Below are 27,173 nucleotides of genomic sequence, written 5' to 3'. Positions count from 1 at the left end.
TAACTGAGTGACAGTCACAGACTAACACTCAGGGAGGTATTTATAAACATTTGCTGAGTGAAATTTTTTTTTCAACTTTTTGTCACTGACGTTAAATGCTTAAGATTTTTTAGTATTTTAAAATAATTCAAAAATGCTCATAAAAGGAAAAAATCGATACTTTAATAAAAGGATATTCATGTGCAAGATGTTTTATACAAGTGAAAAATCATCATACTATCTAAACAGTACTAAATGCTTTCAAAACACCAAACTTTTCAAATCATGGATCTGAACTATGGTGAATGGTTCAAAAAAAGTTTTAATTTTTCCTGTTATCTCATAACATTCCATGATTGTCTCTGGCAACACTTGCTACAGCTTAAAATTTTTCTGTGTTACTATTAAATCCATATCTATCCTCTCACCAGACAGCAAGTAACAGAAGGGCAGATGTCTCTTTGGCTCATTATCCTTAAGACCTATAGTATAATGGCTGCCACAGAGCAGGCACTCAACACATACTATTTAAGTACATAAATGAATATTTGAAAATATGTAATATCAGATATATGTCCCTTTTCTATAAGCACAGGAAAATATCTAGAAGAATATGCATCAAATCATTAGTAATCAGGCTTATAAGACTGGGCGACATTTCAATTCCTCATTTCATATTACTCAAAAAATGTGGCATAATGGGAAATTTTTTCCTTATATTTTGTATTAAACGATGTTAAGCATACACTATTAAAACAGCAAAATAAGTAAAATAGACTTAAATTTCTTTTTAAAGTCATTAATGAAAGTGAAATGTGAATAACATTTTAAAAAATCAGTTATGCCTCTTATAAATAAAATCACACTTTTATTATGTCCTGGGAACATTAAGAATGAAAAGTCACGCAAATTAAAAAATATCATTTCTGAAATCCTGCTGAGAATCAGAATCGCCACTGAAACTTTAAAAACCTCAAATGAGCAGGCCTAATGCTGGAGACTGATTCCTTGGGTAACATGTGGGGGAGAAGAATATACATTTTGAAAAGTCTAGTAGATAATTCTGAGTACAGTCAGATTTAATAAGCACTAAAAAAGAAACTTCTTTCATTGAAGTATAATTTACATATAATAAAATACACCCATTATAAGGATACAGTTTGATAAGCTTTGACAAGACACACATGTAAATACCACCACAATCAAAAAGTATTTCCAATATTCCACAAGGTTCCCTTATGCCCCTTGCTTGTTATTTTCCCCCTCCACTGGCCTCAAACAACCACTTAACTGCTTTTAGTCACTCTATATTGAATTTGACTTATTAGTTTCACATCAGCAGGATCATACAATATGGACCCTTGCATCCGTATTCTTTTCGCTCAGCATAATATTTTCAAGATTCATCTACGTTGTTGCACGCATTGATAGTTCATTCTTTTTTATTACTGAGAAGTTTAACATAACATATTTATCTATTCTCCTATTGAAGGACCTCTGAGTAACTTCCAGTTTGGGGCTATTATAAATAAAGCTGTTATGAACATTCTTGTACAAGACTTTGTGTGGACATATGCTTTCATTTAGTGCAGCCAGCCTATTAAATTTTAGCCATGCTAGTGGCTGTGAAGTATAATTTAACTTGAATATTTCACTGGTGACTAATGATTTTGAACATTGTTTCATGTGTCACTGATCATTGATACATCTTTTTGTGAAGTGTCTGTTCAAAGTTCAAATATTTTACCCTTTTTTTAAGATGTATTCTTTGTCATATTATAAAGTTGTAGGAATTGTTTGTATATTCTGGATACAAGTGATTTTCAGATATAAATTCTGCAAATTCTTCTGCTTTTTATTTTCTTAGCAGTATCTTTCAAAGAACAGAAGTCTACATTTTGATGAATCCAAATTAATCAGGATTTTTTCTTTTATTGTTAATGTTTTTTTATGTCCTATCTAGAAAATCTTTGACAACCTTAAGATCACTGAAGACTTTTCTCCTATTTTTTTTCTTCAAGAATTTCTATGATTCATTTGAAGTAATTTTTTTTTCTTTTTCCTTTTGGTGTGGGGTAAAGATTTAGATTCATATTTTTCAACATTAATATCTAGTTATTCTCTGTTTCTTTTCAAGATTATCCTTTCCTACCTTGAATTACTTTTGTACCACTCCCAAAAATCAACTGAGCATCTATGTTTGGGTCTATTTTAGGACTCTGTGTTCTGACCCATATATCTATGTCCATGCTAATACCACCCAAAACAAGTAGATGGAAAAGTAATGATAAATGAGTAAACCAATGATGATAAAATGAACAATCAATAGAGAAAACCATCAAAATAAAAAAACTGGTTATTTGAAAAGTTCAATAAAAGTAAAGACTAAAAGGGAAAAAAAACAAAACACAAATTACCAATATCAGGAACAACAAGGGGGTCACAAGACAGATCCTACAGACATTAAAAGGATGATAAAGAAGTAACATTATGCCAATAAATTCAACTTAGATGAAAAGGGAAAATACCTTGAAAGGTACAAATTACCAAAACTGCCTCAAGAAGACAATGTGAATAGCTCTATACCAATTAAAGAAATTTAATTTATAATTTAAAATCTTCCCAAAATATAACCCAAGGCCCAGATGCTGGGCGTCACTGGTGCATTCTGTTAAACGCCTAAGGAACAATACCAATTCTATACAAACTCTTCCAGAAAGTTGAAATAATGGGAACCCTTCTCGAGTCATCTGATTACCATTACCAAAACCAGACAAAGGCATTACAAGCAAAGAAAACTACAGGATATATTCCTCATCAACAGATACAAAATCCTTAAGAAGATAATACACCACGACTAAGTAAGATTTATCCTACAATTTAAAGTTGTTTTAACTTTCAAAAATCAATCTATGTAATTCACCATATTGACAGAATAAAAGATATAAATCTCAACAGACACAGAAAAAGCATCTGACAAAAGCTAATATGCACTTAGATTTAGGAATAGAAGGAAACTTCATTCTGAGAAAGGACATCTATAAAAAACCTACAACTAACATAATTTTTACATGGGGAAAGGCACCCCTAAGATCAGGAACAAAACAAGGATGTTCACTCTTACATTTTTTTTTCAGTGTTGTACTGGAAGCTCCTATCAGTACAAAAAGAGCAAGAAAAAATTTAAAAGGTATTCGGAAATGGAAATGAACAAGTGAAACTATGTTTCTTTGTAGACAATATGATTGTGTTGTAGAAAATCCTAAGTAATCTACAAAACAAAAACAAAAACAAAAAAAAACCCTATTAGGACTAGTAAATGAGTTTTAGCAAGGTTAGAGGATACAAAGTCAATATATAAACATCAGTTGTATTTCCATACTAGCAATGAACAATTAGAAAATGGATTTTAAAAGCAATACCATTTAATAACTGTATCAAAATACATGAAACATGTAGGCATAAATTTATCAATACATACTCATATGCAAGACCTGTATATCACAGCACATAGTTTAAAAGACTAAATGATACGTAAATACCGAGCTCTACAGTAGGGTTCTTTGTTAAGGAGAGAACTCAGTATAAAAGGCAATTCCCCTCTGAATTCAATTCAAGGGGGGCTTTAGTTACCACAGCGCCAACAAGTAATTATGAAGTGATCATGCCTACACACACGGTTGTCTCAGACAAAAGTATTAGTCTCTTAACCTACACAGTATTTAAAAATCCCAGCCATAAATATAAGCTAGTAAAATAAACCTACTGCAATGCAGTCTGAAATACTCCTGACCCTCAAAATTCATTTCTTTGTGTCTTTCACCAGCTGACAAATCTGGAAGTAAATTTCACCATGTAGTAGGTAAAGAAGTCCTAAGGAATGCTTTCACTTTGAAACACAGGTCTTTAACAGTTCTGTTACATGAAAACTAAATCTCCCAAAGGTATCATGGTCCTTAATAAGCCCTACTCCCATCTTCTTAAGCACTTAATTACAAAGGATTGTTGAAAATGGATGTTTTCCTCAAAGCCAAGAATTCTTATAGGGATCTTTGCTATGAGCAACTAAGAAATTAGAAAGTAACATTTTGCATTACAACAGATATCATTCAAAATCCATTTAAATAGGTTCTTCAATAAATTTAAGAGTTATGTAAAGAACTGATTAAAATTTTGCCACAACCAACACACATTAAGAGCATAGTATGTGTCAGTGCTTCATATATACTGATATCTTTTAAAATTACAGCTACAAAGTAGTATCAGTAATCCCAAATTATTAAGGAATTAAGGCTCAGAAAGTTAAATGACTAGCCCAAAACTATGTACTGAAAAAGGCACAGGCAGAATTTCAAACCATGTGTCTACACTTTTTTTATTTCAGAAAGCAAGGTAGAACCAATCAATCAAATGTTCGGCAATGCTTTTCTGTTTAAAAATTCTACTCTTCTATTTCAACATTATTTGTCACTTTTTAAAACTGATTTTATTCCTTACTTGTCTAGCACTGCTTCTATTTTAACTGAACTTTAATTTTCAACAACAGAAAAATATTCCCTTTTTTATTAACTCAAATTTACTTCTGTTAAACATATCAAATGCCTCACTTAGAAGCAGGAAACTTTCTAATACACACATGTATATCTGCAAAAATAAACTTAATTCTGTATTTTTCTGCAAAAATGAAAAACACTGAGGCCAAAATACATGTTAGTTAAACTAAATATAGGCCTCACAAGAGAGCTCAGGCAACAACAAAAATTCTCCCTGATTAAAGTTTAATATCATTCTTTATATATAAACAAAAATATTAAACCAAAGATTACTACAAGCAAGTAAAAGTTTCACATTATATTTCCTTCTAAAATGTTAAGGTTTTTCTGCCTGGCACCCGCCCCACTCACCCCCCTCCCCCCCAAAAAAACAACTCTGCTTCAGCATTCATTGAGCTCATTTATATTTTTCAAAATTATATAATTAACATGGGTTTTTAAAAAATGAGAACACAAATCTAAAAAGGAAAAGAAGAAGGACAATTATGCAAGACAATCTGCAGCAACAACTTACTAATCCAGATACCTGACCTAGCAATATCAAGAACTCAGAAAGTTAAAAAGAAGTCGGAGCAATGGAACCCAGTATATGCCTTCATTTGATTCTGAAAGAAGTCCTCTATTAAAATCTAGTTCTCTTAATTTATATATAATTCCAGTAAGTTTGGCTACCAGGTTAGAAGAAGCAAATCAAAAGAAGAGATAAGGCAAAGTTTTGCCAGCAGTAGGTGTACTACACACAATAGCAAAAAGTAAGTGAAAATACAGTTGGACCCAAAAAAAAAATCTATTAAAAAATACACTACTTCAAGACTTACTACTATAAAGCTACAATAATCAAGACAGAAAGGTATTGGCAAAAGAATAGACAAATAGACCAATGAATAGAATAGATAGCCTAGAAATAGACCCACATAAATATAGTCAATTGATCTTTGACAAAGAAGCAAAGGAAATACAATGGAGTCAATATAAGTCTTTTCAACAAATAGTGCTAGAACAACTGGATATGCACATACAAAAAAAAAAATCTAGATATAGACCTTACACCCTTCACAAAAATTGACAAAATGAATCACAGACCTAAATGTTAAACACAAAATTATAAATTCCTAGAAAATAACATAGGAAAGAATCTAGATGACCTTGGGTTTGGCAATGACTATTTAGATATAATACGACAGGCACGATCCATGAAAAAAATAATTGATGAGCTGGACTTCCCTAAAATTAAAAACTTCTATCTGCAAAAGACACCATCAAGAGAACAAAAAGATAAGCCACAGGCTGGGAGAAAATATTTGCAGAGGACACATCTCATTAAGGACCATTCCCAAAATATATCAAGAACTCTTAAAATTAAAACAAGAAAACAAATAATCTGATTAAAACTATGCCAAAGACCTTAACAGACACCTCACAAAAAAAGATATATAGGGCTGGCCGAGTGGCGCAATGCTAAAAACTGGCTTTGGACGCCAAGGGGCCCCGGTTCGGATCCCACATATGAGGGCCGGTGACACTGCCCTCCACAGCTAAGATGCTGAACAACAGCTCAACCTGGAGCTGGGCTGCCATGAGTCACTGGCGAAGGCGTAGGCTGCAGTAGGCCTGCAGTGGGTTGCCATAAGCTACCATGAGTGGCCGACAGCTGGCGTAAGCTGCCTTGAGCCGCTGCAAGCAGCCATCCAATGGCCGGCGACTGATCTGCCTTAGCCAGGAAGAGCGCAATGATCACAAACCAACATGGGCCAGTGAAGCAATGTCCTCCACAACTAGACTGAAGAAAAAAAGGACAGCAACTTGTCTGTTCCCCTCCCCCGATGCCCCAATGCTGTTCCCTCCCCCAATTCCCCAATAAAATCTTTAAAAATAAAAAAATGCAAGTTAAAACAATGAGATAATACTACATCCCTATTAGAATGGTGGAAATTCAAAACACTAACAATACTGCTGTATTATAAATGCTGGTTAGAATATGGATAGGAACTGTCCTTCATTGGTGGTGGTTAATACAAAATGGTCCAGCCACTTTGAAAGACAGTTTGGAGGTTTTCTTTCAAAACAAAACATACTTTTACCATACAATCCAGCATTGCATTAAGATCCTTGATATTTACCTGAAGGACTTGAAAACTTATATCCACACAAAAAAACACACACAGGTGTTTATAGCAGCTATAGTTATAAATGCCAAAACTTGGAAGCAATGAAGACGTCCTTCAATAGGTGAATGGATAAATAACCAACCTATGGTACCTCCAGACAACGGAATATTATTCAGCACTAAAAAGAAATGAACTATCAAGCCATGAAAAAAAACACGGATGAATCTTCAATGCATATTACTATGTGAACTAAGCCAGCCTGAAAGATTATATACTGTCTGTTTCCAACTATTTGGAATATGGAAAAGAAAAAACCATGGAAAAAGTAAAAAGACAAATGGTTGCCAGGGGATAGAGGGAGAGTGGGATTGATTAGATGGATCATAAATGATGCTTAGGGAAGTGAAACTATTGTATGTGATACTATAATGGTGACTCACATCATAAATTTGTACAAACCGATAAAATGTACACCAAGAGTGAAACTAAAACCTAAAGTAAACTATAAAATATACGTGACAATGATGTGTCAATGTAGGTATATCAATTATAACAAACGTACCCCACCTGTGCAGAATATTGATAATGGGGTAGTATGCATGGGTGGGGACAGAGCGTAAGGAAAATCTCTGTATCTTCTGCCTAATTTTGCTATGAATCTAAAACTGCTCTAAAAAATAATGTCTATTTTTAAAAAATACACTATTATTTAAATGCATTTTCTCTAAACTTGTCCAGATAAAGGTATACATCCTAACACTCCCCAACTGACTTTGAGGGTATCACTAAATAAAATAGTAATACAAAAATTATGACACTGAAACATCAAGAAAATACCAATTATGTTCATCATTCTTAAGAAAGTAAGGAATGGTGCAACACATTTTTAAACTGTTAAAATGTAACTATAAACTATAAATACATGTTTTTAAACTATTAGAAAGCTATTTGGGAGGCTTAAAGAGCAAGCCACAGGAATATAGTAATTACCCTAGAAATTGTTCTAAATGAATCACATCACAAAATGATAGCACAGAAATAAGGCACTTTTGTAACATAATTACATGATTCTTTCTCTCCTATTCAGAGAGCTTACTACTTCGAGGCTTGAAATATCATTCTTCTATGGAACAGATTTTTATTAACACTTATGAAGTAACTGACAATGTATTCCTCAAATCCTGGTCTCTTTATCCATGAATACTTAACAATAGTTAAAAAATAAAAGACAATTTATTTCAAAACTACTTACTACAGAGTATTTACTGAATTTCAACTCACTTCAACAACAAAATATATAAAAGGAAAAAGCAATTCAAAGGATGATTATAAAATACGGATCAAAGCAGTTGACAAAAACGTCTTTAAAAAGAAGACACTTGGTCAGACACAATTTTTTTTTTATTAAAGTTTTTATTGGGGAATTGGGGGATGGGAACAGCGCTGGGGAACTGCGGGAAGGGGAACAGACAAGTTGCTGTCTTTTTGTTCTTCAGTCTAGTTGTGGAGGACATTGCTTCACTGGCCCAAGTTGGCACCATCATTGCGCTCTTCTTGGGTGAGGCACATCAGTCGCCGGCTTCTGAACGGCTGCTCCCAGCAGCTTGAGGGCCAATCACGCTGGCTGCTGGCTACGCACGGTAGCCCATGGCAACCCACTGCAGCAGGGGTTGCAGCCTACACCATCGCTGGCGACTCACGGCAACCCAGCTCCAGGTTGAGCTGTTCAGCATCTTAGCTGTAGAGGGCAGCGTCACTGGCCCTCATATGTGGGATCTGAACCGGGGCCCTCTGGCGTCCCAAGCCAGCTCTTAACCAACGCGCCACTCAGCTGGTCCCCAGACACAATTTTTTAAAAATTCAACATGACAATATGAAGAAAGCTTCCATTAATGCAGACCAAGAAAATCTACATCTGTCATACAAAGCTTTATTGAGATTGCCTCTGACTTCAACAGGTATGAAAAAGGTGTACAAGTGAATCACTACATCTGCCTTCTGAACATAAATCATGTAGTTAAGATCAATATGTAGATATATACCACAAGAATAAAGATAATAAATTTCACAATGTGATTTTACACTATTCTTCCTTATTATTATATTAGGAACAACATTTTCCTTTTTAACACCTGATACAGTGTTAGTCTCCACAAAGGAAAAACATCTACAAATGCTCCTCTGACCAAATTCTCTATTTTGAATAGTTCATGTGAGAAGTCCTTGAATGCACAACAATGAATGAATGAATGAACAAGGAAGAAGGCTTTAAAAGTAATCACCAACAGTCTAGGCCAAGTAGAGAGAAATTATATATACACAAATAAAAATTACCACTTAAAGGTCGAATTTTCACTGCTTAGTTTTTTTTAATCTATTCCTTATTTCTCACAAAGCCAAGTGTTTTAAACTCAAAACCCCACTAAATATTCTATGTTCACAGCCATCTCACATTAATAGGATGTTTTACTTCTTCAGCACTCAAACTCACATTCTTTAAGCTTACTAAAAACAAACAAACAAACAAAAAAAGAACAGGGGTCAGCCAAGTGGCACGTTGGTTAAGAGCTGGCTTGGGATGCCAGCTCTGTGCAGCAGAGCCCCAGTTTGGATCCCACATGAGGGCCAATGACACTGCCCTCTACAGCTAAGATGCTGAACAGCAGCTCAACTGGGCTGCCGTGGGTAGCCGGTGACGGCGTAGGCTGCAGCCGCTGCAGCAGTTTGCTGCCATAAGCTACCATGTGTGGCCGGCAGCCAGCGTGAGCGGCTGGCAGCTGGTGTGAGCTGCCAAGAGCTGCTGTGAGCGGCTGTCCAATGGCGGGCGACCAATCTGCCTCACCCGGGAAGAGCGCAATGATAATACCAACATGGGCCAGTGAAGTGACGTCCTCCACAACTAGACTGAAGAACAAAAGGACAGCAACTAGTCTGTTCCCCGCCCCCAATTCCCTAATAAAATCTTTAAAAAAAAACAGGAACTCATGTAATCTAGCAAACAAATTTTGCTGTTAACATTATCCATCTACTCCCAAGTTCTATATCAAAATTGAGAAACAGAGCTTTTATCAAAGGGTGAAAATTAGGATTAAAGCTTTTCTTCTTTGTAATACTTGCCAAAGAAATAATTTTTTTGCCTTTTTGTTTTTTCCTGAAAGAGGAGTAGAAAGAGATTACTGCAATAGTTAAATGCCCTTTACCGGCTCTGAAGGCTTTTCCTAACAAGGACAAATAATATATCAGACTCACTTTGCCATTTCCGCAAATAGAATGCTGTTATATTTACACTGTTCAGATAAAGAACACTAGGCCATAAGGAAGTTGTGATTTCATGTCTCACAATAAAATGGTTTTTGAACCTTTGTTAGCTGTTATAAAATGGCCTGTTAACAACTATCATGAAATAAAATTTCTCCCACACTGTTCATGTAAATACACGTGTGCCTGGTTTTAATAGAAAACACAATCCTGAAAGTTGTATATCTACCCAATCATATTTTAAATCTGTCAGGAAAGTATACTATTGAAAGGCACTCTCCCAAGTACTACCTAAACACAACTTGTGCTTTAAAATTTAATGTTTAAAACTTACTTTTCTTAAAAAAAGGCTAATTTACATTTTTCATGCATTTTCAGACATCTGAAAAGAAAAATACCATGAACCTACTATCAGGCAAGCTGTCAGGGAAGATGCCAAGTGCTATTTAGTTTTGACTGAGAGGCAGAAACAGGATCATGCAATAGACAGAAGATAAGTCTGGAGAGAACAGTTGAAGAAGCTAATAAAGTAACGGGAGTTGGAGGTTGGATTTGATGACTTATAAGGTCATGTACAAATTATAATCATATATTGTACGGTACATTTGAACAGTGATGATGGATAAATGATTGGTTTACGTTCCTATTCTCCCTTGTGAGTAAGGTGTCAGGGTTAGAATCTAAAAGCAGAAAATTAAGTTCAACTTCCTCTGATATGAAATCTGACCATGGCTTAAGACTTAAGAATATAACTATTGTAAACACAACCTAGAACTGATTGTTTTTAGAAAGTCACAAAAGTAATTCAATGAAAAAGAATAGATGATTAAAAAAAAATCTCAAAACCCATCTCACACCATACAAAAATTTAATTCCAGATTTCTTAGGATTCAGAAAGCAGTAATCATGAAAGAAAAAAAAATTGATAAATTTGACTTCATAAATATTTAAACTTAACTTCTGCTCATCAATTGACACCATTAAGTAAATAACTAGGCAAGCCACAGAACAACAAAATATTCATAGAACATATATTTGGCACAGGACTTATATCCAGGGTATATTAACAATTCCTACAAATCAATAATGAAATGACACACGTCACAAAAGATATACAACTGACCAATATAAGCATGGGAAATAGTGCTCAAAATCATTAGCCACAGGGAAATGAATTACCACTATGTATCTACTAGAATGGCTAGAATGAAAAAGACAACACCAAATATTGTCAAGAATGTGAAACAAAAAGAACTCTCATTCACTGCTGATGGAACTAATTGGCAGCTTCCTGTAAAAACTGAACAATATCTACCGTATGACCCGACAATTCCAATCTTAGGTATGTACCAAAAAGAACTGAAAACACATGCACACTAAAACATTAACAAAATGCCATAGCAGTTTTATTTGTAGTAGTAAAAAACTGTTAATAGTCAAACTGTTCATCAACATTAGAATGGATAAACAATTTGTGGCATATTCCTGCAATGGAACACCACTCAGCTTTAAGAAGGAACAAGCTCCTTACACTTGCAATAACATAGATGAATCTCATAAATATATATTGAGCAAAAGAAGTCAGATGATTTCACTTACATGAAGTAACAGAATCGGCAAAACGAATCTATGGTGGTCGAGACCACATCAGTGGTTGCTTTTGGAAAAGAAGGGATTGACTGAGAAAAAGCAAGAAGGCACTCTAATGGGTGGTGGCAGTGTTCTAAATCTTGATACGGTTGTGGGTTACACAAGAGTATACATTTGACAATAAAATTATACACTCGAATGTTGTATATTTTACTCAACCTAAGTTTTACTTCAATTAAAAAAAAACTTCCATTAAAGTAATTATAAATACAGCAATTCTAATAGGCTTGCTTTACAAAGTGTTATCAGTTACTAATTCTGAAACTATATTCTGAGTAGCCTAGGCTTCTAAAAACAAGTAAATATATTAAAATAGTGGCAGTCAGATTTCTTACAGTTGGCAAAGGGGAGATACCACTTTGTGGTATTTATTAGCTTGAAATTAGAAGTATCAGTATAAAATCATGGTTTTTAATAGATAGGTATTAATTATCTGTATATATTCATGTGTAGGTATATTTGTATGTGTTTATATATGTGTATCAATACACACAAATGAGTATGTATGTGTATATAAGTGTACATTCACATACACACACATATTTCCTAGTTCTGCTGCAGAAAGGGCCCAGACGCAATAATATACCAGTAGAAATAAGCATACTCAGTGCCCCAAACTTGAATTTTATATACTATTACCAATTAAAGAACCAAGGGTTTGTTGGAGAAATTTCTGTTTCTGGGCTACAGCAAAGAAACCACAAGAACAGTCAAGAACAACTTGTTGTACCAGAAAGTAAAGAAGTTCTCAAAGAATCACAAGAACACACAATAAGTACAGAAGAGCCAGCTTAATGGAGCAACCAGTGGCCAAAACTGGGACAATTTGAGGATCAAAATAAATAATGATAGCAATGCACTATAAAACATTCAATAAATAAGAATCCATAAGTCCATAATGATACAAGTCAATAAATGGGGAAAAGGAAAGCTTTTGCTTACATTAGAATATCAACTACTAAATGCATAAGGAATGATGGGAGTTAGAAAAGCATCAATGGATGCTAAATCTCGCGGGTAAAAATTTGATGAGGAACAACATATTCACACAATTTCAAAGTTCTACTTATAAAATAACTTTTTAATTACGAAGGGAAAATAAGAAACCTTTAAGTGGAGAAACTTAGATACTACCCTATGCGAGTGATCAAAGCTACTTGGAACCAAGTGCCATCACGTGCCTCCTGATATGATGCACTGAGAACACATCACTTCTATATTTGTGCTAAAAATGCATACCCAAATATAATCAGGAAGAAACAGCAAACAGACCCAAATTGAGGGTATTCTATAAAATACCCTGCACTCTACAAAAATATTAAGGTCATGAACCATAAAGAAAGGCAAGGAACTGTTACAGATAAGAAGAAACTAACGAGGTATGAAATGTGTGATCCTAAACCAGGAAAAAGAAAGCTGTAAGAAACCCTGTGAGGTTCATATTGTTTTATCCTTTTTACAAATAAGAAACCCAAAGTCATACAGCTAGTACATAGTAAACAATACCTATAAGGTATGTACACCTAGCCCCCTAGCTAACTATATCAGAGGACTACAGTTGCAATTAAAAATCTTCACATACACTAAATTCAATTAAAGTATTCTCTCATATTTTTCAACAGAAATAATCGAATGTGTCACCCTAATTGTATCAAAGTTGAACATTTCAAGTTATATTTTAAAAAGGTATAGTGAATGTAAGGCTATCTGTCATTTATTTACTCTAGAGCAGCGGTTCTCAACCTTCTTAATGCCGTGACCCCTTAACACAGTTCTTCATGTTGTGGTGACCCCCAGCCATAAAGTTATTTTCGTTGCTATTCTATAACTATAATTTTGCTACTGCTATGAATCTTAATGTAAATATTTTTTTTGTTTTCCTATGATCTTAGGTAACCCCTGTGAAAGGGTCGTTTGACCCCCAAAGGGGTCACGACCCACAGGTTGAGAACCGCTGCTCTAGAGCAACTTGTTTTAAAAATGTTTCATTAGGGGCCAGCCAAGTGACTCAGTTAAGAGTTAGCTTAAGAGCGCGAGTTCTGAGCAACAGGACCGCTGGTTTGATTCCCACATGAGCCAGTGATGCTGCGCCTGAGCTGAGCTGCTGCTGAGCTGCCAACAGGTCAGGATGGCTCAGCTGGTGATAGCATGTGCTCCTAACAACAAGACTGCCTGTTCGATGGTGGGCTACATACCCGCCCGCAACTAAGACTGAACTCAGCACCTTGAGCTGAGCTGCCATCAGGAAGGCTCAGTGGATAGAGCGTGCACTCTTAAAAACAAGGCTGCCGGGTTCGACTCCCACATGGGATGGTAGCTATGCTCACCTGCAACTAAGATTGAACTCGGCACCTTGAGCTAAGCTGCCATCCGGATGGCTCAGTGGATAGAGTGAGCGCTCTTAACAACAAGACTGCTGGCTCGACTCCTGCATGGGATGGTGGCTATGCCCACCTACAACTAAGACTGAACACAGCACCTTGAGCTTAGAGGCCACGAGCTGCCGACGGGCAGCCAAATGGCGACTGGCGCCCTCCACAACGAAAATTGAAGAACAACTTGGTTGGTCCCCTTCCCCAATTCCCCAACACTGTTCCCCTCCCCCAATTCCCCAATTTAAAAAGAAAAAGTTTTATTAGATATAAATGAAAGTAAACTCTGGCTCGATGTGATAAATAGAAATTACAATAGAAGCAATTGTAACCTGCAAAACCTAAACCATAATAAATAAAAACTCACATCGTTAGCATTGTTACTGAATTCAAGCTTCCGTAAACTTACAAAAGGTACACATACCTTTTCCTAAATGTGTGTTTATGCTCATATATCTAGCTGTTCCGGTAAGGCTCTTGTGTTCTCTGTATGGTATGTGTTTCTTTGTCTCTGGATCAATATATTCCTTTGCCAAACCAAAATCTATAATATGAATAACTTGCTGGGTTTTATTTCCTGGTCGTCCTATTAAGAAGTTCTCAGGTTTTACATCTCTGTATATCAAGTTCTTTGAATGGACATATTCCATGCGAGAAATCTTGATTAAAAAAAAAAAAAGATAAATTTTATTTTAGGCCTTGACTACATAAAAAAGCACGACAGAATCAAGACAAAATTTTCACAATAAAAACATTTAAAAATTCAAAAATTTTGTCAACCCTTTAAAAATAACATATCAGTCTAGAGTTTCTCAAATATATATCCAATTATGATTTAAAATCTTTGCTTTTACTATTTTGGTCACTTACAAATGAGTGTTTGAATTTTATGAATTCTTTTCATATCAGTAAGCCTGATTCAATCAACACTTTCAGATGATAGTCCTCATAAAATCAAAGAGCTTCACCAATATAAAATTTTGAACTCAAAAGTATAAACAGACATAGTCACAAAGTTGCAATTTATTCTTCCTATCAGTTCAGTAATCAAGCCACTTTTACAATTATATTAAAAACACTTAAAGAATCTAAACTGTTAATAAAAACAACTAATAGCACCCTTCAGTATATCTTTTTCCTTTTTATAACTTGTTTCCTTTTTTCCTTAGGTATTAAACATTTTAAAAGATCTTGAAACTAGAAAGCTTTGGACTATAACTCTAATAATACAGTACATTTTTATTAACTGTTTTACACATTCTCAAATAATTTTCACTGTACAAAAGGTTACAAAATAGAACATTACAAGTAACAAAGAAAATAAAATTGCTTCATGTAGCGATAATCATGGTTGACAATGCAATGTAAACATATAGTCACTCAGGCCATTTCAGTTTGTTTGTTAACAAACTTTGGATCATATAATATATAATATTCTATGACCTATACTTTTAATTAATGATATATTATGAGCATTTTCCAGGTCATGAAACATCTTTTAATCATACTTTTAAATGGCTGCATATTATTTTATGGCTATTAATAATTTATTCAACCAGCCCTGTTATGACCATACATTTGGGGTCTTTCCCACTTTATTATAAACATCCTTGCACAAAAAGCTTTAAATACATCTGAATACCTCCACAGGGTAAACTTGTAGGAGTAGAATTAATGAGTAAACGCATAAAAACAATTTCAAAACTTCTGCTGCATACTCTTATTGGCATTTACTTCAATACTGCCTTACAATCATCCTCTAAGTCACTTCCCCATAGGTTCCCTGAAATTTAAATAATTTATGAGACTCTCTCATTAGTTTATTTCCTCTTTTTCTTGGTCATTAGAATTTATTACCAAGATTTAGAATCCGTGTTTCTGAAGGTTATCTAAGTGTTCTTCTAAACAAAAAAGTGCTGGAAATAGTTCTCAAACTGAGCATTCTGATCTTAAAGCAGTAAGATATTAATTCTTTCATACAAATAAAATACATTTGAGTCAGTTATTTTAAGTTATATCATCCTGAAAATACAATGATATGAAAAGCAGAAACATTTTTGTTAGGTTAAATGCTCTGTAAGATAATCTCACAAAACTTTAAACTTTTAATATAAATTTGTGACCACAGAACCACACAATTGTTCAAACAACTTCGAACCATCCTGCTTTACTTACCAATTGGATAGCTATCATGAGAACTGTTTTAAGAGAAAATGTTCTGTCACACAAGTCAAACAAATCTTCCAAACTAGGTCCCAGCAGTTCCAGCACCATAGCGTTGTATTTACCACAAGGGCCAAAATAGTAAACTTGAGGTATACCATCTGGGGGAAAAGAAAAGGGATTTCAATAATTTCCTCATCTTCAATATCAAACTTTCCTTCCTAGAAAAATCAATAAGTATATGTTTTTAAATTCTGTAGTGTCAAGAACTGCAGCAGTATCTTTACTTTTTCTATACACACAATGAACTTTTCCTGACCCAGACGTCTCGTTGATGTGTTGCCTGGTTACACCTCTATTGCAGCTCCATGACTGAACTACATTACAAACAGTGCTTCAATGTTAGTCTCTACCAGCTCATCACAGACAGAAACTGGGCATTTTAGCCTTGTATTTCCATTACCTAGAGAAATGCCTGGCACTCAGGAAAGATTTGATTTTTACTGAACAAAGGAGTCACTGTTCTCCTTAATAACCCACTGATAGGCATAAAGCTAAGATCACCCTCCAAGATTTCCATCCTCTGGTGTACACACCCCATATAATCCCTTCCCCCTAACTATGGGCAAGATTCCAAGATTTAACTCTTGTGATTAGGTTATGTTATATGGCAAAGGTGATATAATTAATGCCTCTACCAGTGAACTTTAAATTAATCAAAGGGAGATTATTTTGGTGGGCCTGACCTAATGAGGTGAGCCCTTTAAAAAGATGGTCCGGAAGTCAGAGATATTCAAAGCAGCAGAGGTGCTCTCCTGCTGGCCATAAAGAAGCAAACTACCATGTTGTGGAGAGGGTCACATGTTAAGGAATGGTGGGCAGGCTCTAGGAACTGAGGGCCTAGGTCTCACAACCACAAGGAACTGAATTCTGAGAATAACCAGTGAGCTTGGAAGAGGACCCTGAACCTCAGATAAAGATTGCAGTCTAGGCTTATACCTTGATTTCAGCCTGGCAAGACCCTCAACAGAGGGACCAGCTAAGCCATGCCTGAACTCCTAACCCATTGAAATTGAGAGATAATAAAGGCTCTTGTTCTAGACCACTAATTACTAAATAATTCATATTCAGCAATATAAAATAATACGTTCTCCAAGTATGAAGTCTAATTGAATAGAAATCATCTGTATTTGTTTGTTTTTAAGATTTTTATTGGGGAATTGGAGGATGGGAACAGCGCTGGGGAATTGGGGGAAGGGGAACAGACAAGTTGCTGTCATTTTGTTCTTCAGTCTAGTTGTGGAGAACGTTGCTTCACTGGCCCAAGTTGGCACCATCATTGCGCTCTTCCCGGGCACCGGCTTCTGGACGGCCGCTCACTGCAGCTGCTAGCCGCTCACGCAGGATGCTGGCTACACATGGTAGCCCATAGCAACCCACTGCCACAGGAGCTGCAGCCTACGCCTTCGCACTCCCGGCAGCCCAGCTCCAGGTTGAGCTGTTGTTCAGCATCTTAGCTGTAGAGGGCAGTGTCACTGGCCCTCATATGTGGGATCCGAACCGGGGCCCTCTGGCGTCCCAAGCCAGCTCTTAACCAATGCGCCATTCGGCCAGCCCTGTATTTTATTTTTAAAACTAAAAGACTTCCAACAAACAAACAAAATCAGTGATGAATTTATCTTAACATTGCATTTATTTATTCCTCATGAGAAAATTAACTTCTTCCATATTTAATGTCTCAGTTTTACTTCCAAGTGGTTTGAGTTTTTTTTCAGAAAGGAAAAAAGCCTTTCAACAATAAAATAAACTCTTTTTAAAAGTTTGGGGAGTACAACTTCATTCTTATTGTTTATTCTTATCATTTTAAATATTAATTATTGCAGGGGCAGAACAGGGAACATTGAACTAGAAGCCAGGACAACTAGGTTCTTAGTTTGTCCTAATATGAACCATTCAACCTTTCAAGCAGGCTTCAGTTTGCTTATCAATCATAGTAGTTTGGATAAGACCAGTTTTTCTCAAATATGAATATGAGAAAAGCAGCAGAAGCTCTGAGGATAAGGAGTTAAGATAAAATAATCATAGCAGAGTTGGGGAGAAGGGGACAAGTTCAAATTGCATACATGCTGCTCTCCCTAGGAACAGAGGTTCTCATACATCCCCATGCGTATATGTCAGCACCCCAACACACACATACATACACACACACACATACATACACACACACACACACACACACACACACACACACTGGTAATTTCCCCTTGCCACTGGCAATCACTATCTTAGTGTGAGCCACTCTTATCCAAGATGGCTAAATTCCATAAACAGCATGACATTTCATTGAGTATATTAAACAGATATTTAGTCTCCAATTTTAATGAAAATACCTCAGCTTTACCATGCAACATAATTTTACCTTAAAATATGACTCAGTACAGAGCTTTAGTTAAAAAAAAAAAAAAAGACTGAACACTAAATGACACCTTGAGATACATACTATTTTATGAGTAGTGAATGCAGAAATTTCTTAGGTAACTATTAGTAATGTATTTCGACACAAATTTTATGTCACTGAGGTATAGAATCAAGAGTTATAATTTGTTTTTTTAATCAAGAATGCAAAGCAAACACTGTAAATGCACAACTAGAATTTCATTTCCCAGGACAAGTCTGGGTAGTTTTCTAACACTGAGCAAGCAAATTAAATTGTTAAGAGTTAGGAAAATTTGAAACTAACATAGGTAGGGAGTACTCTAAGCAAAAACAAAACAACCACAGCAATATAAATATGGCAATGAAAACCACAAAGAAGAGGGTTTTTGGAAGTGGGAAGTGTGAGAGGGTAAGAGAAGAGAGTGGCTCAGAAAGAAGGCTTAGAAGGCAGAGTAATGAAGGTGTTAAGTTACTAACTGTGTCTCTTGATCAAAGTATTTGGCTACTGAATTACATGGATGCAATCCAACTCATGGGCAAAAGCATGCTTTTGTATTTGTTCTTTTATCTAGTGAATTTTCAACCATAAACTTTTACTCCACCCAATTCCAATTGTTCTAAAATTATTTTTGAGACTACTATAAAAAGCCAGCCATTGTGAATTCATCAACGTTTAGTTCTAATAACTTCCCACATCACTCATTTTCAGGGATGCTTATTAGCATCTCTAATTTTCAAGACAAGTATATTTTTTTCCCAAGAAAAGCTTAAGAATGGGCAAGAATACAAAATTCACATATTATCTGAAAATACAGTCACCTTTATTCTCCCAAAATTAATTTTACTAAACATTCTATATTTCAGCATTCCATTTAAGTGACAAAGCAACATTAATTCATTTAAGTTACAAAACATTAGGAGATCTAACACTCTTAAGGAGTGCTTAGTACTTTGTGCCAGGTAGTGAAGTACAGTACTTCAGTTCCTTACAGGTGGGCAAAAGTTAAGTATGTCATTAAAAGAAACAGAATGATGTTTCTTTCCATTTTCAGGTCCAGTAGTATTCAGTAGGAGCAATTAAAGCAAAAGAATTAGTATTTTGGGGGGAAATTTAAACCCTACAGATTTGGTTAAGAAAACCTAAAATCCGATTAGAAATAGTAAGTACAGAATTATCACATAGGCTATGTTCTTTTCCAAGAAAGTTTGCTTTAAGGCATTCTTAACCTTTAGCACAAATGCTTATACTCCCAACTCAGCAGTTTTTCAACATATGGTCTGGAAATGCTTGAGGGCTGGGGTGGGTGGTCCATGAGACCTTTTCAGGGGGTCAGTGACATCAAAATTATTTTTATAATAACACTAAGATGTTATTTCACTTTTCCACTCTGTTCTCACGAGAGTGACAATCATGTTTCCCAGGGCTACGTGACATGTAATATGATAATGGACTGAATGCAGAAAATACTGAGAATCTAGCTGTTTTCTATTAAGCCAGACATTAAAGAGATGTGCAAAATATGTAAAACAAGGCCACTTTTCTTTCATTTTTTTATTTGAAAAATACAGTTAGTTGTGATTTTAAAATATCATTTTAAATGAATTAATTTAGAAATCTTTTTATATTTGTTTTAATTTCTCATATGGTAACTAACAATAGCTATAATCCACGACAAGAGAAGTCCTCTGAAATCCTCAAAAAGTTTTAAGAGTATAAAAGGACCCTGCAACCCAAAAATTGGAGAATTGCTGCCCTAGCTGATTAGTAATCTCTGATATGAACAAAGAGGTGCAATGAGTCCAGAATTGGTAACATCACTCCATTAAAATATCACAGCACCCACATTTTGTAATAAAATTCTACCAATTAATCCCAAATAAAAGGAAAAAAGCCATTGCACTGTAAAACAAAAGCAACAGTCATTTCTGTGATAATTCTACGTACATATTTAGAAATTACTCTAAATTTCCGAAAACATTAAAAAATAACATCACCTATAAACCAGTAGTTATTGTTTATTATATTGAATTTTCAATATTATATCATGTGATGTTATTTATTATTCAGTTATTATCCTCTTTGGACTTAAATAATTAAGAAAAAATGAATTCTATCATTTTTTTACCCCCAAGCTGCAAGCTTACAAACCTTTTCTTTCTCACAGTGTGCTACTTTATATTTAAATAAAAAATAAAAATTAAATATGAAGTCATCATATTGTTTTTCATGGCTTTTTACTTTCTATCATTTCACTATTAAATAGGAAATTACAAAAATAATAAATACTGTACTTTAGAAAATTAAATCCTTCACCACCATTTAGTCATACCCTATTCAAAAGTATTTTTTGTTTGTTTAAGATTCTTATGTGATTAATCATTAAAAATACTATAATTAGGGCCGGCCGAGTGGCGCATTGGTTAGGAGTTGGCTTGGGACACCAGCTCTGAGCAGTAGGGCCCCGGTTCGGATCCCACATGAGGGCGAGTGATGCTGCACCCTCTACAGCTAAGATGCTGAACAACAGGCTCGACCTAGAGCTGGGCTGCTGTGAGTCACCAGCGACGGTGTAGGCTGCAGTGGGGCTGGCCGGCAACTGGCGTGCGTTTTCGTGAGTTGCCATAAGCAGCCATGAGCAGCCGTCCAATGGCCGGCGAGCAACTACCTCACCCGGGAAAAGCGCTATGATAATACCAACATGGGCCAGTGAAGCGATGTCCTCCACAACTAGACTGAAGAACAAAAGGACAGCAACTTGTCTGTTCCCCTTCCCCAATTCCTCAACATTGTTCCCCTCCCCGAATTCCCCAATAAAATCTTTAAAACAAAAAAATTTTTTAAATAAAAAAATAAATACTATAATTACTATGTAACTACAACTATCCTAATACCTGCACCATATAAACCAAATACCATTGGATCCTTTAAATGTACACGTTCTCCATAAACCACAACTTTTAACAGAAAAGCTTTGTATACTTCTAGTACCAAGGTATACATATATTCACATATTAAAGTTTGGTGATGCATAATTTACAGAAATTCCCATACAGAGAGGCCTCTGTAAAGAATTAGAAATATTACATATATGTAAGAAGTCTTCTAAAGCAATTAAGCTAAGATAGAAAAGGGAACTCTAAGAGGCTGCTACATAAACTGTTGGTTTTCTGGGCTGAGATTAGTCTATACTACTCACTCACATAGTATTCTTCATTATTTTTGTTAAAACCAAATTCAATAGGTAATATTCTAATTAGTTTATTCATTTAACTCTCATGGTTTTTACAATATTTTCTTTCGGTGTTCTCAGACACACAGAGAGAATTTCTTAAAACATGATCAGAGAAACTCTAATCTGGCAATTCAGTGAGTAAAAGGAATTTCAGATATTACAGAATGTAATACCCACATTCAAAAAGCTAATACTATTACCCACAACCTTAATCAAAACTGAACAGTATGATAAAAATTTCATACATTTTGGAATTGCAAACATACATTTAGCTTGCAGACCAAGATAAATAATCTTGAAATGAATGTGAAAATAAACCAAAGCAAAACAGAGAACAAAGACATAAATCCTGACTTTTTAATAAGGCACAAACCAAGGAGGCACAGGGATCAGTGTAAAGAAGGAAGAGAAACTCTTTTAACAGCTCTTAGAAGGCAATAATATGCAGACGTATAATTTTAGAAGCAGCCAATGCTGCTATTATCAAATTACACATTGTTTAGAACTACATCAGGAAACATCAAGAAGTCAAGCCACTCACTTGAGAAACAATGATTTAACATATGCATGGTCTCAAATAGTATATTTAATACTTTTTCTATAGTTAGAGGTTTGCCATTAAGAGTAATTTATGACAGAAACAATATTATTTTACTTCTTTTGACAAGTAATAATTGATGACAGAAAAACAAACATTATTTTACCTTCTGTGATAAATATATCAGCTGATGAGAAATTCCAAGAAATAAGTAATTGCAAAGGTTCCCCCCAATATTGCCTATTTCAACCATCTGATGTCAAGGAAATAATTTAATATAAATAAGCATTACTCAGAATCACAGATCTTCAAAGAAAATTTCCCCATAAATTTCAAAATATTTCCATGCATTTTCATAAAGTATCAACAATTCAACTAAATCTTTTTTCAAGTAAATAATAAAAAGACTGGATTAATTCTAATAATACCTATCCTTCTCTGGAAAGTGATTATTTTTAGATGAATTGTATAGTCCAGTTAATTAAATAATTATCTGCATTGTCCCCTTGCTTTATCACTTTATCTACATATCTCCTTGCTTTAACATTTCCATTAATTTAAAAAATACTCATTACTAATTTTTTTACTTCTAGATCTCTAAAATGAGGAATTAAATTTACATAATCATAGAATAAAAATTAAATTAATTAAAATAAATAATTTTTTTGAAATTGTATGGCTGTTTATTTTTGTCAGAAATACTCAAAATTTAATAATAAAACAATTTTATATATTAAAATATCAAACTTTAAATGTACAGTCCAGAAGTTAAAAAACTATAGGAAATTTTGGAGATTTTCATATCGCAACTTCATATCTAATAAAAGAAAAGTCTATTACTGTCATTTAAGAATTTATATATTCAACCATTTACCAAGTATTTACAATTGTCAATCATTCTTCTCAGTTTCAAAGATAAAAAGGTGAATATATTATTTCACTGACCTCAAAGAGTTCAAATCTCAGTGGGGGAGATACACACAAACAAATAATAATATAATACAATATGATAAAAGAAAAAATAAAGATATATTCAAAATAATTTCAGGTCAAAGAAGAAACTTTTTTGGAGAGAAACAAACAGATGTCAGGAAATGCATTGCGAAAGAGGTGACATTTAGCTGGGACCAGAAGAAAGAAAGAATTCATTAAGAAAGACTTTCCAGAAAAAAGAATAGACATGAAAATAATAAGATCTATTCAAGGAATAGTAAGTTTAGTGCAACTAAAAAGTGAGTCTGTAGAAAGAGAAAGAAATTTGGACTTTATGCTAAATAATAACTCTCTACAAGGACCGACAGTAAAAAGGAGATGAGGTGCACAAGAGGAGGCCCAATTCAAAGAGCGCGACAATGGTGACTAGGAGAAAAGACAGATTTAACAGAACTTTCTAATTATTACTAAAGGCCAAAATCAAAGGTGACTAATATTTTCAGCTTGAATGACTATGCCACTAATCAACAAGATAATCCAGAAGAGGAAACAGATCATTTGCAAGAGAGAAAAATCATTGAGAAAGGGTAAAAGAAGGTAGGGCGCAAAATTCTAGGTATATTATAATTTCTGATTCCAGTATGGACATACGAGTACATGTATAACTAACTAGGTTTTAAGAATGGAGACAGGAGATAAAGAATTGGAAGCTATCTTTATATAGGCAGTAACTTCATCCTTTCCTCGCTCCCTCCTGTTACAACACATCCAGGATCAAGATGAAAGCACATACTAAAAATAGGAGAAGGAAGCTAGAGAGAACCTGATCCCCCACCTTGGAGAAGCTATATCAACCCTACAATTGCCCACCTCTGAACTCCTTGTTTATTTTTCCTCACATAACATCCCTTTACTTGTTTAAGCTACTGCTGTCGTGATTTTTGTTACTGACAGTCAAATTCATTCCTACCCAATGCAGCCGTCAGCAGTTTTGTCTGCTCCTCTTCTTGTGTCACTCTCCATACTGTCCCCTGGGAGACCTCATCCATTTCCTCAGCTTGAAAAACCACCTACAATGTTTCCCCGAAAATAAGACCTACCCGGAAAAGAAGTCCTAGCATAATTTCGCAGGATGCTCATAATATAAGCCCTACTCCAAACATAAGCGCCAGTTAAGAACGTCAGCCAGACACGACTGTTTGAATAAATGTAGATTTTTGTACATGAATAAATGAATAAATGTAGATTGTTGGAGCAAAAATTAATATAAGACCCAGTCTTCTTTTCGGGGAAACACAGTATGTGCTGATGATTCCCAAATCTAGATCTTCATTTTACTCAATAAATGCTAAATAAATATGATAAAACAGGATTATTCAATACATTACATTTTTGCTATTACAGAAAGTGATAATAGTATAAAACAATATTCTAATCTTATGGAAAGCTAAGTAACACATAGAGTCAGCCCCTCATGCACACTGCAATAAAGCTGTAATCCAACGTATGTATGTAAGTTTCAGTGAACAAAGTAAGAGAAAAGGGGCATTCTGTCAGAAAAGTTAAAGAAAAAGAGAGACGTGGACTTACAGAAGACCAAAATCCAGACACATAGAACTAGATAAATTGTATATTTTTTCACAAATATTATATTAAGTAATTCATAATAAATCTTTTTTGTTTATTTTCATTGTGGTAAAATATATATTATATAAAATTTATCATTTTAACCATTTTTAAGTGTACAGTTCCATGGCATCGGGTACATTCGCATTGTTGTGCAAGCATCACCACCATCCATCTCCAGAACTTTTTCATCATTCCACTGTGAAACTCTATACCTATTAAACATTATTTCCCATTCACCTCTCCCCTCAGCCCCTGGCGACCACCATTCTGCTTTCTATCTCTATGAATCTGACTATTCTGTGAACCTGAAATTAAGTGGCATCACACAGTATTTGTCCTTTTGTGACTAACTTATTTCATTTAGCATAATGTCCCCAAGGTTCATCTATATTGTACTGTGTGTCAGAATTTCCTTCCTCTTTAAAACTGAATAATATTCCACTATATGCATACGAGTACACCACGTTTGTTTATCAATTTACCCATCAATGGATCCTAGGTTTGTTTCTACCTCTTGTCTCCTGGTAATAATGCTGCTATGAACATGGGTGTACAAATATCTGTTTGAGACCCCGCTTTCAATATTTTTCTGTATATGACCAGAAGTGGGGTTGCCGGACCAAACGGTAATTCTGTTTAATTTTTTGAGAACGGTTACACTGTTTGCCACAGCAGTTGCACCATTTTACATTCCCACCAACAGTACAGAGGAGCCCAATTTTTCCACACTTAATGCCAACAACCATTTACTGGTTTTTGGTTTATTCTTTGCTTTGTTTAGCTGATTAATAGTGATTCTAAGGGGTGGCATGTTTGGGGGGTTTTGATTTACATTTCCCTAATGATTAGTGATATTGAGGAGCTTTTCATGTGTTTACTGGTCATCCATCTATCTTCTTCATAAAAATGTCTACTCAAGTTGTTTGCCCGTTTTTTAATTGGATTGTTTGTATTTTTGCTGTTGAGTTTTAGGAGTTCTTCATGTATTCTGGATATTGATTAAATATACACATTTTTAAAGAAAACACTAACAAGCAAGTTGTTACTTAAATGAAACTTAAAATACCATAAAAGACGTTAAATTACTTTGAATGGCCCATTTATGATTAACAGCAGTCTGGAAATACAATCCTTTCAAATATCAACTCTAAAATAATTTTAAAATCATCAGTCTCTCCTCAAACAGTTAAACACTCTTATTTTTCTACAAAGCTTACATGGGTACTCAAAAATATTCTAAAAATTCATGATTAATCAAAAATACTAACAAGTAACCAGAATTCACATCATTCATATGAAATACTCAAAGATATTCACACTGGTTGTCAGAGTCTCTCTCAGAGTCACCACAACACATACCTTCAGCCAATATCATTCATATTTCAATCTATGTAAATGCTATGCCATGGAGCGCACTTTATCTATATCTATATCTATATATCTATATCTGTATCTATCTATAGTGATATAAACTACCCTGCAAATGGTGGCTCCTGGGGTTTACAACACTGCAGGCCTATAGCACTCAACTAGTAAAAGATATATGTCTAATTATTACTAGTACTATCTCTGCCATAATTTTTAAAGTTAAAAAAGGCAAAGAATAAAAATAATAAAAGTAAGTGCACCTTTGGTATTCAATGACTCCCTAAACTCTAAATTGACCAATTCATCCTTACCCAATTAAAGTATTCATTCCTATTTTCCCACATGATAGTTTTACTACTTAAGTAAATAAAGCTGTTGTCTCTATCTCCCCGGCACCCAATCTTCCTTCTTCTGATAATACCTCAATTTTCCACTAGGCAACCACCTCTCCCCATTCTCAGTCCCTGAGTTTCAGGTAGCTCCTGGGATGAGCACAACATCTAAATTTGGGCAGTCAAATTCATAGTGATTAAAGGAAAGGCATGGGACACAAAATAAATAGATTCAGTCCTAGTACTTTTGCTGGAAATTTTAGGAAAGAGATGCTTTTACAATTGCTAAGCTAGGCTACTGGTAACCACCTCTGCCACCTCATAAAAAGAACTAATCAGAGAATGAAGCTTATACACATACACAAAAACAGCAGAGCACAGAGACAAATCCAAGAATGGCCTGATGACAGCGTGTGAGGTCCTGGATATAGCAATGTCATATATATAGATAGGTCCTCTCCCTGAATTTCTACTATACCTGCCAATAAACTTTTTTTTTTCACTTAGCTTTCTAGGGCTTTCTGTTACTTGCTAGTCCTAATATGTATGGTTTGACATATAATTAGTTTTATCCCCCTAGCCTTTAAATTTCAGTTGTCAGATAATTTTGATAACTCCTGG

General features: G+C 34.8%; 1 protein-coding gene across 9 annotated transcripts in view; it reads right to left on the bottom strand.

Moving 5' to 3' along the window:
* CSNK1G3 (casein kinase 1 gamma 3) overlaps positions 1-27,173 on the bottom strand; it is a 113,023-nt gene that overhangs the window by 35,304 nt on the left and 50,546 nt on the right. For all 9 annotated transcript variants that reach the window (XM_019635385.1, XM_019635388.1, XM_019635387.1 and 6 more), the window contains exons 5-6: positions 16,096-16,244; positions 14,345-14,579 (exon numbers count right to left, since the gene is read on the bottom strand). In XM_019635385.1, the coding sequence (XP_019490930.1) occupies positions 14,345-14,579; positions 16,096-16,244 (384 nt within the window). The remainder of the gene's footprint in view (positions 1-14,344; positions 14,580-16,095; positions 16,245-27,173) is intronic.

This window comes from Hipposideros armiger, unplaced genomic scaffold (assembly GCF_001890085.2).
Source record: "Hipposideros armiger isolate ML-2016 unplaced genomic scaffold, ASM189008v1 scaffold_21, whole genome shotgun sequence".
Taxonomy (NCBI): Eukaryota; Metazoa; Chordata; class Mammalia; order Chiroptera; family Hipposideridae; genus Hipposideros; species Hipposideros armiger.
This window is presented reverse-complemented; position numbering and strand designations above follow the sequence as displayed.